General features: G+C 35.5%; 2 protein-coding genes across 2 annotated transcripts in view; both read left to right on the plus strand.

Annotated features, from left to right (window-relative positions):
* The window catches only part of dbe (KRR1 small subunit processome component homolog dbe), a 466,431-nt gene that overhangs the window by 317,096 nt on the left and 132,815 nt on the right, over positions 1 to 16,520 (plus strand). The gene's annotated exons all lie outside the window — the stretch shown is intronic.
* Positions 119 to 16,520, plus strand: part of LOC147073535 (GATOR1 complex protein NPRL2-like) — a 33,047-nt gene continuing 16,645 nt past the window's right edge. Inside the window, exons 1-3 of the mRNA XM_085944366.1 lie at positions 119 to 532; positions 8,582 to 8,738; positions 12,901 to 13,027. Coding sequence (XP_085800492.1) covers positions 333 to 532; positions 8,582 to 8,738; positions 12,901 to 13,027 — 484 coding nt within the window. The 5' untranslated portion in view covers positions 119 to 332. The remainder of the gene's footprint in view (positions 533 to 8,581; positions 8,739 to 12,900; positions 13,028 to 16,520) is intronic.

Consider the following 16,520-nt stretch of genomic DNA (forward strand, 5'->3'; position numbering starts at 1 on the left):
TATTAATAAGCCAAAATATAAATTGTATAGAGGTGAAAAAAGAAAAAATTCAAAACTATTTTATGAATTTCAATAGACAATGCAGTTATATATGAGCCACCAGAATAACAAACTGTTTATGGTAACACCGGTATGTCGTGATTGCGATAAGTATGTTCAATTCGAATTATTATTTAAAAATGATACACGTGCGGGCAATATTCTCATTAGTTCAAGGTCTCCCTTTCAGTTGTGTCAAGTTGTTATTGTTGCATGTAAACAATCCAGTTATTCAAATTATGCGCTGTGTTGTGTGATATGATATGGAAAGTTGACAAGACACGCCTACCGAAATGAACGTAAATTGCAAGTTTTACGAAGGTTGCGGGCAAGAAGGTCCGATAAGATGTATATTCCTGTGCGAGTTCCATCCCACAGCTGGGCCTAAAATTACATGTCAAGTGCCCGAAGGTTACATATCGAAAGATATATTTGACAATGTCAGTCATTATATTATCCCGAAGGTCCAGCTCCAAAGATGTACCCTGACTGTGTAAGTTTATTTTATTTATATCCCCGCTTTCCAATTCGAAAATATTTGTAGGTATGCTTTGTCCAGAAATAGATGATCTCGTTGTGTTTAAATTCCTTTCGTTCATTTACATTTCTTGTTTACTTTTTTTCGCACGATCGTAATAGTCAATAAATCTATTGTTGGATGTACCTACCTATATGTAAAATAGCTGTTGAACGACTTGTTTACGTATTTACATTTTAGAACAATTTTTTTATATGGCATTCTTGCTTACAGATAGTTGTAATTTTTTTGTTTTATGTTTATCAGCATTGTTAATCATTTTTTTTAACATACCTACTGTTTTGTTGTCAAATAGTTAATTAAATTAATTAATTACTGAAGGACATACCTATAATAAGTACTTAATTAAATATTGCAAAAATCTCACATAGGTAGATAGGTATCTTATTGTTATTAGTTTACAAAATATGACTTCATTTTTAAAAACCTTAAGTAAAAAGTAGGTACTTCCATTCTATTCAAAATAAATTTGGTGCTTTTTACTGGTGCTCCGCCGTCTTTATCTATCAGTCGCCATTTTGGAATTCAGCTATCTTTTTGTCATCGAATTATAGTACGCGGTCTAATCGGCGAATTCAATTAATTCCATTTTTCAAAATTGTGGTATTTTTACCAAAATGTACTATAATTCTAGTTCGGTTGGCAACACTGCGCTCACTAACAGTTGGCAGCGAGCGACGGCGGAGAACCAGTAAAAAGACCCATAAATTTGAATAAAATGAAAATGTATCATTTTTTTTTTATTAATAATTCTTAACTTCTTGGGGCTCATCCATATATGAAGTAACGCCCACAGGGAGGAGGAGGGGGTTTGATATTTGATAATTTGTGACAATGAGATTGTAAAAAATGTGACGTCACAAAACAAACAAAATTTATAGAAAAATTGAATATATTTTTTAATGAATCGGGGAGTTCAAAAATGTAATGTAATTTAGACAGGTGGATAAAAGATTTTGTGGCGATGGGGGGCGGGGAGTAAAAAAAATAATGAAAATCGTGTGACATCGTTTATAGACAACCCCTTTTGCTATTATTTCCTGTGTCTCAAAACAACTGCTACATACTTTTAGCCAATATTGACTTTAGGAGCTCTCGTAGTCTAGTGCGTAAGGCATCAGCCTTTCATCCGAGGGCTCCGGGTGCGATAATTCCCCGTGAGGTCATTTTCTCAAAGCCTAGGTGTTTGTGATTGTTTCACTTCTATTACTTGCTAGCTACACTACCGTTTTACTACATTACTGTCATTGGGCCTAGTGGCCTTTTGTAGTGTTGGAAAAAAAAATATATATATACATTTTTATTAATTATGTAGTTATAGCGCCAGTACATGTGCATTCACTTACTGGTACCAATGTATATTCAGTGTATATTCAACTAAAACGATAATAACATTTTACATTTAAAAGTGCTGACTGTCTTGCCATTCTTATTCTTCGAGCGTAAGCGAGACGCGTTGCTGTCATTTTATGATGCTATTTGATTGGTTGTGAAAAAATTGTATACATCAAAATGCTTTGGGTGGTGTAGTTCGTATTTTTTCCAGCAGCTTCGCCACTATCTTTCTACTGTGCAATTCCAACTGACGCATGAACTGTTGCGTGTCTTACGGCGGACGTGAAGATCTTTTCACATAAGTTTTGCTGTCCATATGATTAGCTTCATTTTCATTTGTTACATATACCTAAAATTCTTTTTATTTTTGTAATTTCCATGTGTTCTTCTCTCCCTGGCACTTTGCATTAGAGTAAATTCTTTAAACTCAGTCTGCTCACTTAGAGCGTAGCAACCTCAGTCTTGGGCATCTGCTCCCAGGACATTCCCAGTCATACATTAAATAGATGCCTCACAGCGCCACCCATGTCCCATGATACGCTCGATTAAGACCGAGTGTGGTGCGGGGCGGGTTTGGTTTGGAAAGATTAACTTCAATTATGTCGCATGAAAATTAAAGAAGCTTCTGAACCTCTTTGATCCATGCATGCAATCTTGCAACTTGCACGATAATACGTGTTTACACATGCATTTTCTTGTTATGGCTCCGATAATAGTAAATCTATGCGCGTGTAAATGGGGTATTGCTTTACTTACTTTTAAATTTCATTACAATCTAAATATCTGCCTCCATCTTCAAAACTCAGTTTCATTTTCATTGAGTGAGAAACCGTACATACATTCTATTATTTTATCTTTAAGTTATCTCTAAGTTTTCTTCTATGCTGGGAATTTAACCTGATCGTTTTGAGCACACGACATCGGCAGACCATTGATAGATGATTATTGATACTGTCATAATAATTATGATTATTATTATTATAATTATTATGATGTAAATTTGATTTCACTCAAGATAACGATCAAACACATAAACTTATGTGGCTTTTTTTAAATCATTTTGTTATCGGATACGGTTTAATTAAAATATCTGATTGTTGGTAAATATTTATTTTATTATTTGCTGTCAAAATTTATGTACTCACCAAAATATTATATTTACATAATGTTTTCAGTGTGACAGGTCTTGCAAACCTTTCTCTCATTGCATAGATTGATATTCATTAACTGGCACTAGAGACGAATGACGATGGGTGGAAGTAGGCAGTGGAGATCCAACATAAATAGTGCCCATTAAACTTTGTCAGTCATACTTATTTGTTTTCGTTGAACTAAGAATACAAATTGCAGAAAAAATTTCAATTAAACCCTGCTTAAAGCAAACCTTGTTTCCTACTGTAGTTTCTGCAGCCCCGTTTCAATTTAGCACGACATTTTTATTTCTCACAATTTACGTCTACAATATATGTTCAAAATTCTACTAACATTAAAAATTAAATTTATTTTTCTGTATGTGTGTACAAAATTATAAGTTGCAGACGCATAAACATATTTTATAAGCAAATTTCTTTTTAAAAATACGCTTGCCGTGTTCACAGCGCAGTTGATTAGGATGTTGACGCATATGCGCATTCCTTTTTTATAGAAACGGCTGCAGTGTACAACGGCAAGTTTATACAATGTAGTTGATGTGCGATCTTTTTACTTAGCCAGGGTGGGCAGATCTTATTGTTTGTCATTTTCCGTTGGGGCTAGAATGTTAGCACACTCACTCATTTAAAAACAATGGCGAAATGCACTTGGCCGGTCGCGATTGGTGATGCAAGAAGATGTTATGAGGTACACCGAGGGTGTATAAGATGAAACCTTCAAATCAATTTTGTGATATTAAAGAGTTCTATAATATAAACAAGCCAAAATATATGCACCTAATGTCGTGTTCACACTGGCAACCTCATTAAATTTCACGATAATTATAAAAATTTGTTTGACAAAAAATTGTTTTAATCGAAATTTAATGAGGTTGCCAGCAACTTGTTGCCAATGTGGCCACGGCATAACCAATCTGAATGATTTTTTAATAAAAGGATAATTAATTTTTTTAAATATTTAAATATTTCTCAAATTTTCCCGCTATTTCTTTTCAAAAACATAAAATTGCCATTTCACGGTAATTATAATACACTAGCTAAATTAATGGGAATGGGACAACTGGGCGCCGCACTATCAAATGAAATAAATAGACATTCGTTACGATTTTATACAGCAAGTGGACGAGGAATTTCAATCAGTTTCTATCAACTACTTAGTAATTTTAATTCATATTGCTCTTAATATAATGTTTTTTATTGCGGATTGAGAATTATCTTGCCTGAGGCTTTATATAAAAATAAAAGAACTCTCTTTTCATTGGAACTTAAACATATTCACAATTAAATCATTATTTACGTGTGCATATTTAAGTATTAAATAATAATATAATAATTTAAATATAAATAATAATATTAAATATATATTTTTAAAGTATCTTTAATTAATCTGGCGCCGAATCGTCCTAGACCCTATTTAATGGTTGTTTTATCACCATTTACGTCAGTTGATGCTTGCATACAAAAATTGTCAAATAATAAATTTACATTTTTAATAATGCTAGTCTTTCGTGTTAGCGTAGATAATCGGCACTTAATAAAAAGAATATCACTTGATAGTGCTTATTTCACTTGTTTTGTTTAATCCAGATAACATGACAATGTAGATGTACCAAGTAAAGTAAGTATTATGTATTTTTTTTTAAATAAATATTATACACTTATACATTTTTCGCATGACAGTTGGCCTTAACTGCTGTGTTATTATGAAATACGGGTAGCGCAAAATCTTGTATAAATATTTGTGCATTCTTACCAATTCTAAATTGAGATATGAAAATTCGTTCTACTTTCCTAATCCATAAACATACCTACTCATTCAAACGATTTTTTTTTTATTTACTCACTTGGGCGGAGTGGAATATTCCGATACAGATTATAAAACATAAGTGTTTTCTTGTAGTCGTTACATGATATGAGGTGTCTATTTTCAAAAAACCAGTAAATTCATATAATATAGTCAATATCTACCAAAATATACATACATATTATTATATGTGTAACTTCACACAATGATCTATAACAGGCATGTCTAACTTCAAGTACTACCACATTTTTCCATTGCCATTTTACTTGAACAAACGTATTATATTTAGCTGAGGGCACCGAGCAAAGACCATTACAAAAAAATACTTTGTTCGTCGTGAAAATTATTTTTTGGTCTTCTTTTGTGCACTCATTGCACTCATCTATTCTCCTATTGTGCGACAGAAAAGGGATACTACGCCTCCCTCAATTTAAAGCACGGTGTTTCATATCTTCTCTTTCTCACACTCCTGCAGCAGGCCGTGAGTGATGCATTATGAATCAAGTGATATGACGAAATCACACGGGCTTCCTGAAAACGACTTTCAGTAAGCCGGTTCACCTTTTAAATGCTGGGAGGTATTAGAATGTTGGTTAGTACCTGGCGGGCCACGAATTTCTATAAAAAAATAAAACTTTAGAAACATCATTATTTAGAAATATATTAAAAGTATACCATAAAGACTTGTTTATCGGTTAAGAATGACACCATGATTACAAGAAATGACAGTATATTAACTTATTTAAAAAAACTGACCGGGGCTAGTATAGTGAGTGTAAAGTACAGCGTGTATACATGCTCATTTTCTATGGCCGGCCTTGCATGCTTGGATTTGTAGAGCGCGTAAACGTGCTTATGGCATAGATCCGAATGGTCAATTCTTCCTTTTTGGAATCTGATTGTATTATTTTATTATTTGGAATATGATGTACATGCTTTTTACATTTTCATGGCTTAATTCCTGTAGACCTACGGAGCAATTTGACAGGTTGACTCGTTGGACATGCCCAATTTCTATAACTCACTAAAAGCACACCATGTTTAAAAACCTCAAATACTTAAATACCATAATGTTGAATTGTATTTTGTTTATATTTGTTGCAATAAACGGTTTATGGGCTAATAACAATGGGCATATTGCTATAATTTGATAATACCATACGATCAATAAATGAAACCAACATTAAAGCCGTAGTTTACCACACATATTTCATTGTGGACTTGCATTATTAAATTCGATTAACCGGTTTCTATAAGTTGTTAGGTCTATAAGAAAAATCGTATGCTTTCGATGGTTTTTGAAAGTTACATAAACAATGTTAAGTAATAATTCCATAATTTTATCCATGAGAATTTGACTTGCGGATTATCTGTGCATTAAATGAACAATATATCGTCACTGTTCTGGCAGCAGACACTAATTCGAAAAAAATACATATTGAGTTAGTTATACCAAAATGTTCCTTATTTCAAACTTTACCGTCTGGAAACCTTCTTAATAAATAATCAGTCTTTATTTTAAAGTCATCCTTTTTACGATTACTTAATAAACTCACATGATAGACCATTTCAAACATTTTAACAGCTTCAAAGTCAAATTACTCAAAACTAGTATTCTCCAGTTAGTGTGTTCTGCCAGAACAGAGACGATATTAGCTCATAGGAAACTTGGCACTTCAGAAAATCATTACAGGTTTATGCCTATACAAATATGTAATAATATTTTAAAAGTGAATAGATCGGATTAAGTATCTGTATTTTTCGAACTATCTATGCCCCCCCTGCCGATTATTAGCCCAGATAATCGTGCATTTATCATAGAAGTGAAAATTATACTATTTCTTTACACTCATAATACCAATGTTGTCATGTCAATAATGATTGATGATCTTAGTATAATATGACTGTGAAGTGAGCAACTAACTTACTACTTTGTGTCAATTATAATGTAAGTGTGAAACAGACAATGAAAAAAATATTGAATCAATCTCAGACTCTGTTTGTTTTAAGATTACATTATTGCCGATAAGATAATGAAGCTCACTTGTCTAGGAATGTATTATTTTTTCACACATGATGACAGCAATATTTAAAAATATATTATCTAGGTACTAATTATAAGATAATATTTAATTTCTTACTCGTCTATACTAACTTCGGTTACAACCCAAAAACTACTGGGCCAATAATGATGAGACTTGCACAACTTATAGACTACATTGTCGGTACCAATTTAATATAGCAAGGGTCCGTATACATAACATAATGCACTTGTAAAATTTTTTAGTAATACAGTGAAACCCCGATTCTACGATTTTCAAGAGACCCTAAAAAAAGACAATAAACGCGGGATGTACTTATAAAAAAATGAAAAAAACAGCTAGAGTTCTAGTTTTTTTCATGGGGGGCATTTTAGTTGCGACTTATAAAAATTAGTGATACGAGATGCGAGGCAAGCCTGAGCCCCGATCGACCTGTGCAAACAAAGCGACGCGACTGTTTATATGTATATATCATGAACTTCTACGAAAGTGAAATGAAAAATATTCAACAAAAACGGTCAATCGGGGTAATATTTGTAACGGGACCCTATTATTTAGACGATAGATCGAGGAAAACGATAAATCGGGGAATGGTTAATGCAGGATTATTTAACACTATTCTTATGGATGTTTGGCGGGACTTTCGATGCACGATCCGTGCAGGAAAACGATTTATGCGAGAACGGTAGATCGGGGTTCCACTGTAATCAAAGTACTGAGTCTGAAACAAACATCATGATGTATAAAAATGGAACCGGTTGATAAATATATTATTGAGTGAAAATAAAATACTTTTCTCCCTCCTGAATGTGACTGATTATACGTTTGAGTTGCGCACGCCGCTCACACCCACCGAACGCTGTCCACTCAGGCCTTACACTTATACAATCAAGTAGTGGATTAATTATTTATTTAATTATACCTATATGAGAAAGTTTCAGTTTATTCCAGGGCTTCGAACCGGAACTGAACCGAAGACCGAAACCGAACCGGAAAACAAATATCGGTTTTTTTCGGTTCGGCACATGTTCAAACACGCGCGTTAACATATTGTGTCAAATTCAAGGCGCAAAGAAAGCATTCACGATAGTTGACGCATATGGACATAATTCTCAAATTTATAATATATTATTTAAAAAATTTATGGCTACGGCCGTGCAATGCAGCATAACCATCGGTTTCGGAGCATGGCGCCGGGTTATCATACAAGTACCATAAACTGTTCTAAATTATGGTAGAAAACAAATTTTTAATACAAATAAAAACATTAGAAATTAATCACTCGAAGCTGAATGGAAAACGCGAGAGACCGTTATTTCTTTCGAAACGAAAACTGGAACCGAAACGATATATATATTTTAACTTGAACCGGAACGAAAACCGAAACAAAAAAAAAATATCGGTTCAAAGCCCTGGTTTATTTATTATTAAACCAAAATTTCATTGTGAATTGCTAAAGCCATTGCAAGCGTAGTTTTCAAAGTTTTTGAGTTGTTTCCGTATTAAACTATGGCACCGAGTACGAAATGTCAAATATTCATAATATACATACTTATTTGAAAACAGTTGCCAAAGATGGTGGCACGATTCAACCACACCAAAAAGTTACAGAACCATTATCAAGTCCTGTAATATATTCTTAATAATGCTGTTATTCTCCTTGAACTTGTAGAACGGTGCTGGACTCGAAGATACTTGGTTTCCCCGTGCGTATCGACAACAAGAAGTATGCCAGGAACGCTTTCTACTTCAACCTTTGTTTTGTCTGTGACGCATGGGCGAGGACTGTACATTATGAACCCGTCGTCAAGAAACTAACGGAATACTTGGTAAGACCCTCAATCTTCTTTGGTGATTACCTTCCAACCATAATATAACAGAATTTTCCAACTAGTGAGCGATTGGGAATTATGCCGGAAGATATTGCGTACAGTAAAATTTCGTATACCTACTCAACGTCACACGATTCGTTGAAATTTGAATTTGTTGAATTTTTACTGTTATGTAGCTGTGTGCTGTGTACATAAATGGAGCCTTACACGTTATCTCTGTTATAGCGTTTGAAATTATTTAACAAATGTTTGAAACAGTTAAGTTGGTATTTATACTCCACAAACATGAACATCATTCGGTTGCCATTCTGATTTTCTTATTCACGGCAACATGAATATGATAATATATTCATTGTGATTACTTACTCGAGTGCAGTTTTACACAAAGTTTTACTGCCTACTTGTCTACTCATCGTAATGGATTGTCTTTTTATACGCCTTGCAAATTGGTAAATAAATATCATAGCAGTAGTGTGAAGTTCTCAGCAATTGAACATGCAATGCGAGGCCACTTGTAACTAATTTCATATCTGGACCAGTGGTCTTTGCTTCAATTTTATACATCTGTGTCTTCAACATCTTTGTATTTTCAATATTTAGGGTAAAATGAATAATATACGTAATTTTCAATTGCCCCGAATCTGCAGTTTTAATTAAAGTCGCGGCCTGTCAAGTATTTCTGTGGGGCTTTAATCGTATTTCTGGATAATTTTACTTTTTTCTTGCCCTTTTAAAATAAAATTTGAATACATGTACATGAATTGCACCGTCGAGATGAAATCTGCAAATTTTACAACACTCTTAATGCAGACGAATTCGAACAATATAAAGTTTTTGCTCGAAAAATGTCGGTTATTTTTGGATAAACCTACATAATATGTGAACAAACATTTTCAATTATGAATATCAATAAAAACTCTATAGGACAAGCATCACCGGTGAACATTTACAACCAATTTTAAAAATCTCAACTACAAAATAAACACCTGTAATTAACATAATGTTGATAAATGTAAAACAGTTTCATTCTTCTCATTAAATAGTATTTTACTTGCGGCCCGCCGTTCATTTTATATTCCTAATGTGGCCCTTCATCCAAAAAGTTTGCCCAGGACTGATATAAAGTATTACATTGTGAATAACCACTATTATTAGCATATTAATCTATCTTGTATGTGGTCAACCAGTACATCGTAAATTATTAATCTCGTAGATTGAGCATACAATATAATGTAGTTTTATGCAAACATACTTAATTGTAATTGATTGTTGATTTTGTGCCATAAATCTCAAGGTAAGATGGCGAATAAACGTCGTAAATCATTGCATGCAATAAACTGTCAAATAACCAAAAACTGGGTGTGATGGTTTATTGGCTCTACTGAATTGAAGAAAAAAACACTAACTTAGTTATTAGGTTATTACATAAATGTTATCTCATAATTCTTTGTTTTATGATTGTTTGATTAAAACTAAGATATGGTTCAACATTGAATTAAGTTTTTTTTTTATTACTTAAATTACTTAAAACAATTTTAATGTCATAACAGTTGTTTTTTTTATTTGCTGTTATCTAGTTGGTGACATCTGATTGCAGAGATTATAAAATTTGATAAAACATGATTATATAATATTTTTAAAAGGTGATTAAATACTATGATACAATGTCTCATAAAACAGCCTTGATATTGACTTTATATCTTAAGAATATGTACTTCGGTAGTAAAAGAATCTTTTTAATGTCTCTAATTTTTTTATTTTTTCATCTCAATACTATTAATTTACAAGTAATTTAATTTTTGCTGTTTTTGAGAATATTACTGCACATACATTATTGCCTTCTCTACTTAGTGCAATAAGCAGATGCTCGCCAGGGCCGCCGCCAGAGTGCTAGGTCAAATCCCCCTTAAGGCTATACTTCAGCTGAGGCATGGTCTAAAAAGATCATGGCTAGGCGATGCGCGGATTGTGCAAATGACGCGTGCCAAACGAAATATAATTTGTCATAAAAATCCAACATGCGTCCATTGAATGATATGTTTATTGTTCTATTACTAATAATAATAGTATATTCATTGACATGTTTTCTTTTTTAAGTACATACGTAAAATTTTTTAGTCATCTTTACACGATTTAAGAATATTTTCATCCGACGCCATGACAAAACAAATCGACGTGCAGACACCTCGACTGTCGGTCTCCGATTGGCGACTAGTGAGGAATTTCGTTGCACCTACTGTTGAAAATTATTTGCCGTTTCACTGAAGTACGCTCTTAAATGAAACAACTATTTTTAGTGGAAATATGAAGATATATTTTACCTATTGAAATTGAACAGTCTGAATTATAGCGTGAGCGACTCGAAACGTTTGATTTATTTGATGTGGTTGGTCAATGGAGCCCAGAAGCACAATGAATTTATAAAAAAAAAATTAATTAGATAATTATGCCGCAGTCGATTTCTTTTACTGTCCATGAAACAAACTTATGAGAGAAATTGTTTTTTCTTGTAATGTTGTACCGCCAAACAAAAATGGTTGGGAATTGCACAGTATAATATTTCAGTTAAAAAATGACCTCAATTTACTGTTGCTTTTTAAATGTATATACATAACAACGAAAGATAACATATTTTGGCACACAATCACAGCATTTATGTGTATCGACTTATCTACTGATAAAACTTGCACTGTACTAGGTCATCGAACTTTAAAGTCCCATTTCTAGGGAGGTCGTTGTTACTTAGAATTTTTCTTCATACAGCACTGAGCCAAAAAAGATGTCAGTTCAATAGGGATCCAACGCAATTAAGCCCGGTCGACATGAATCAAAATCAGGTGCAATGTTGCAACTCTCCTCCGTGTGCGCACAATACCGGGACAGTGACGTCACACTGCTGGCCGAAACAAATGAAAGAGCAGCTTTTGCACATGTGACTATGCAATATTTTGATACCAGCACCCCATGTCATGTGAAATTTGTTACTTGCGACACACTCCATAGCACAGTTCGCCGTGAACTTTCTAAAGAGATGACCGTATACTATATTAATTCAATGTTCATATAGCCGATTTTGGCAAAATTCATGAATTCGAGAATGAAAACCTAACCTAACAAATAGTTCAGTATTTTTTTTTTCCGACCATGTCCGATCTTAATAGGATCATATGGGCCTCCACAGAGTAGAGGTTTGTATTAACAGATTTTGTTTTTTACGAGAAATGGATGTCAGCCACTTGCTCAACCTATTAGGTCCATACCCTGACTCACGCACAGATTGAAAAACAATATGTGTATTTGCCAGACCCAGGATTCGAACCTGGGACCCACGGCGTGATAGTCCAACGCTTATGCCGCGCGGCCACCGTGGGTGTTATCGGCTATTTTCAAAAATTGTTTGCTGCTGGCTTCCTGTAAACTGGCAAGAACCGTGTTTTATTTAGACATGCATTTCGTCACTGTTCTGGCAGAAGACACTAATTCGAAAAAATGACATATTGAGTTAGTTATACCAAAATGTTCCTTATTTCAAACTTTACCGTCTGGAAACCTTATTAATAAATAAACCGTCTTTATTTTAAAGTCATCCTTTTCTCACTTAACTCACTCACAAACTCACATGATAGACCATTTCAAACATTTTAACAACTTCAAAGTCAAATTACTCAAAACTAGTATTCTCCAGTTTGTGTGTTCTGCCAGAACAGAGACGATTTTATGTCAGTACTATACGATCCAATGAGGTTGGACGGTCTTTAATATACAGCCATATATTTCCGATACAACGGTGAATTTCACGGTGAAGTGTGATATGGCGACCTGAATATGTACAAGTTTCCGGACACGAAAATAGACAACTGAATTGTGTTTGGCTCACTTATAGAGAAGGTTTTCACTTACATTACAATAATATAATTCAATTTTGCAAGGCGTTCTTTGACTGGTTGACTGCTGAGGGCAGGGCTTGGATATATATGTAAATTAGCAAGAGAGATTATAGTAAACTAGGACATGTTATGATGCATCAGTCACAATATAGAAGTCGATGAATACGTAATAATATTTGTTAGTCTTTATCTAAAGAATAGAGTTCCTGCCGTGTTGCCAATAGTAAATTTAGTTTTGCTTTTAAACAATACTAATGAGTGTTTGTTTGCAGCTGTCGATGGAGCTAGAGAGTGAGTGGCTGTCGAAACAGTCTTCGTCTGAGGATGCCGGTTCTCTTGGAATGCTCATGCGGCAAGTCATGCAGGATCTCAACTCCAGAAAGATGTGCACGCTCACAGGTCATTCAATTTAAATATATCGTTTTCATTAACTTTTTACTGCCGCTTATTCATTGACTGTTCATTCGTCACCTTAATACTACAACTAGATAACTCTGATTTGGTCATTGGGAAAATAAAATTTAAACTTCACTTGATTAATAAAAATGAAAAATTGTGATTGTCTAATTGAGAACAATAATTAAATAATGTTCAATTGTATGAAAAAATACTGTCGATACCTATATTATTTTATTTTATTTTTAATGCATATCATCATCATCATCAGCCGGAATCTATCCACTGCTGGATGAAGGCCTCTTCAAGTTGCTTCCACTTCTCTCGGTCCTGTGCATTGCGTTGCCACGTACTTCCGCAGAACTTTATCATTTCATCGATCCAGCGGCCTCTAGGTCTACCTTGTGGACGTTTTGTACTTCTTGGATACCACTGGATGACTAGATTTGTCCAACGATTGTCTCTTCTTCGAGCTATGTGTCCAGCCCATCTCCATTTAAGGCTTTTAATAAACTCTATTACATCGCAAACCCTTGTCTGCTTCCTTATCCACTCATTCCTCTTTTTGTCCTTTCGCGTTATGCCCAGCATGCACCTCTCCATACCACGTTGTGCTACTCTAAGTTTCTGGATCTCTCTTTTACTTAGGGTCCATGTTTCACACGCATATGTCATCACGGGAAGCACACACTGGTTGAACACTTTGCGCTTTAGGCACAGTGGAAGGTCACTTTTGAAGACATTATTCAGGCGGCCAAAAGCACTCCAGCCTAGCTTTACTCTGCGAACAATTTCATCAAATATACATCCATCTATAGATACTTGTTGTCCCAGATAGATGTAGCTTTTCACCTGTTCGAGCTGAGTGCCATTGATGAGGATCTCTTTTTGGCCTGCAAAGCAGTTGAACATGACTTTCGTCTTTGTTACATTTATTTTCAAACCTACTTTGTTGCTTACTTCAGCGAGTTCCTGCATTCTGCTTTGGAGGTCTTCTGAGTCTTGCGAGAAAATTACTATGTCATCGGCAAAGCGCAGATGATTCAGGTATTCTCCATTTATGGGGATCCCTTTGTCATTCCAGTCAAGTTGCCTGAATAAGTCTTCAAGGGTAGCTGTAAATAGTTTAGGTGAGATTGTATCACCTTGTCGGACTCCTTTGCTGATAGGAAATCTGCGCGATGGTTTATGGAGATTTACAGATGCTGTTGCGCTACTGTATATATTATTGAAAATATTTATATAGCGTCCAGGGATTCCTTGTTTTCTGAGTGCGTCGAGTATTGAACATTTCTTTATCGAATCAAACGCCTTCTCATAGTCTATAAAACCCATGCATAGTGGCAGTTTGTATTCCTGGTACCGCTCTATGATTTCTCTGACGACTTGGATATGGTCCATAGTGCTGTATCCTCCTCTAAATCCGGCTTGTTCTCTCGGTTGGTTCTCGTCTAGTACATTTTGCAGACGGTTTGAGAGAATTTTTGTGAACGTCTTGTAGAGAATAGGGAGTAGACTTATTGGACGATAATTTGCTAGGTCTTCTCTGTCACCTTTTTTGTGAAGAATGACAATGCTGGCATTTTTCCATACCTCTGGGACATCCTCTTTGCATATGCAGGCTGTGAACAATTGTGCAAGTACTTCATTTGCATCCTTTCCTGCTTTTTTGAGGATATCTATCGTTAAACCGTCTTCCCCGGGGGCTTTCCCACTTTTCATGTAATTTAAAGCATGGGTTACTTCCCAGGATGTAATTTCGGGAGTATGGTCTTCCGAATTTCCATTTCTCTGAAGATCTAAGTCTATAGTCGTATTGTCAGTGTCATCACTGTAGAGATCGCTGTAGAACTCTTCAACTCGGCTTAACAAGTGTTCCCAGTTTCTGACGATAGAACCATCTTTTGCTTTTAGTGCTGTGATTTGACGTTTTCCTATCGACAAGCATTGCTTGTTTTTGTTTAAACTTCTGCCTGCTTTCACAATTGCTTGTATGAGGTTTACATTGAATTTACGAAGGTCTTCTCTAATCTTCCTTCGGAGGGTTTTGCAAAGTGATGAAAACTCCATATCGTTTTGTGCCTGTCTATCGCTCTTGGTTTTCCTTCTCTGCTCCATAAGATTCAATGTTGCCTTCGAAAGCTTGGTGGAAGGTGTAACTTCTGAGCTTTTTACGCTTGTTTTTTCTGCACATTGTAGAATAATATTCGTTATATCCTCCGCGTTGGATAGGGAAACGGTTTCGTTCTCATCTAAGAAAGCCGATAGTGCATTTTTGAGTTCATTTTGGAATTCAGTATTGTTCTGCAGGTATACGCGAGCATTTGACTTCTTCTGCAGTTTGGATCTTTCTGATTTGACGTTAAATCTTATCTTACATCTCACCATCCGGTGATCACTGCCGGTGTTAAACTGATTGATCACCTTACAGTTTAAAAATGTATATTTTCTGTCAGTGAGGATGTAATCGATTTCGCTGGTCCTTCCTGTCGGGCTTCTCCACGTCCATTTACGTGTAGGTTTATGTTGAAAAAAGGAATTCATGATGTGAAGATTGTTGGTTTCAGCAAACTCCACAAGCATGTCCCCTCTACCATCCCTTGAGCCATGTCCGAAATGTCCGACCGCTACGTCATCTCTTTGGTATGATCCAATACGTGCATTGAAATCTCCCATTATGATGTTGAAGTGGCATTTACTTTTATTTTTCAAGGATGTTATTTCCTCGTAAAACTCTTCCACTTTTTCATCAGGATAGCTCTGTGTCGGAGCATATACTTGCAAAATCTGAATCCGGTACCTAGCATTGATTTTAAGTATCACGCTTGCGACCCTGTCAGAAATGCAGTTGAACTCGACTATGCGGTCCCTCCAGGCTTTGTTGACAACAAATCCAACACCGCTCGTGCGTCCTTCATCGGTTCCTTTGGAGTACAGCACATGTCCGCTTTGTAAAGTAATAATACTCTCACCTTTACGCCTTACTTCGCTGAGTCCGACAACATCCCAGTGGATATTCCGGAGCTCTTCTTGAAACTCTACAAGTTTGGCATCGCTGGACAATGTTCTTGCGTTATATGTAGCAATGGTCATCTGTTGGCAGCCTTTTCCGGGTCTCCGGGGATTGTTAGCACCCTCTGCCTTCCTTCGCTGATCGCTGCCGTGATCAGTATCAGGTTGGCCTCCGGAGAATGAGGGCCGGGTTCTAGAAGTTTTTGTTTTCATATGAAGGTTTTGGACATAACACACCACGCTGTCCAGACGGGTTGGTGTGTGGTTTTTCTGTCTGGGTGATCCTTCCCGTAGCCAAAGGTCTCTCGTTTTAAGGCGCCAGAGTTTCGCCTTGCACCCTTCTCTATTAGCTACAGATATTATGTTGCGTTATACAGCACATTATCTGCATTGCCTGGGGGACGCCACGCGGAGGCTAGAGATAGGATTTGCTGACTTTCTTGGACAGTGACCCATTAACTTCTGACTTACCTAGTTTTATCAT

Source organism: Rhyacophila brunnea, unplaced genomic scaffold, assembly GCF_057557595.1.
Source record: "Rhyacophila brunnea isolate RB1 unplaced genomic scaffold, BYU_Rbru_1.0 scaffold_17, whole genome shotgun sequence".
NCBI classification, from domain to species: Eukaryota; Metazoa; Arthropoda; class Insecta; order Trichoptera; family Rhyacophilidae; genus Rhyacophila; species Rhyacophila brunnea.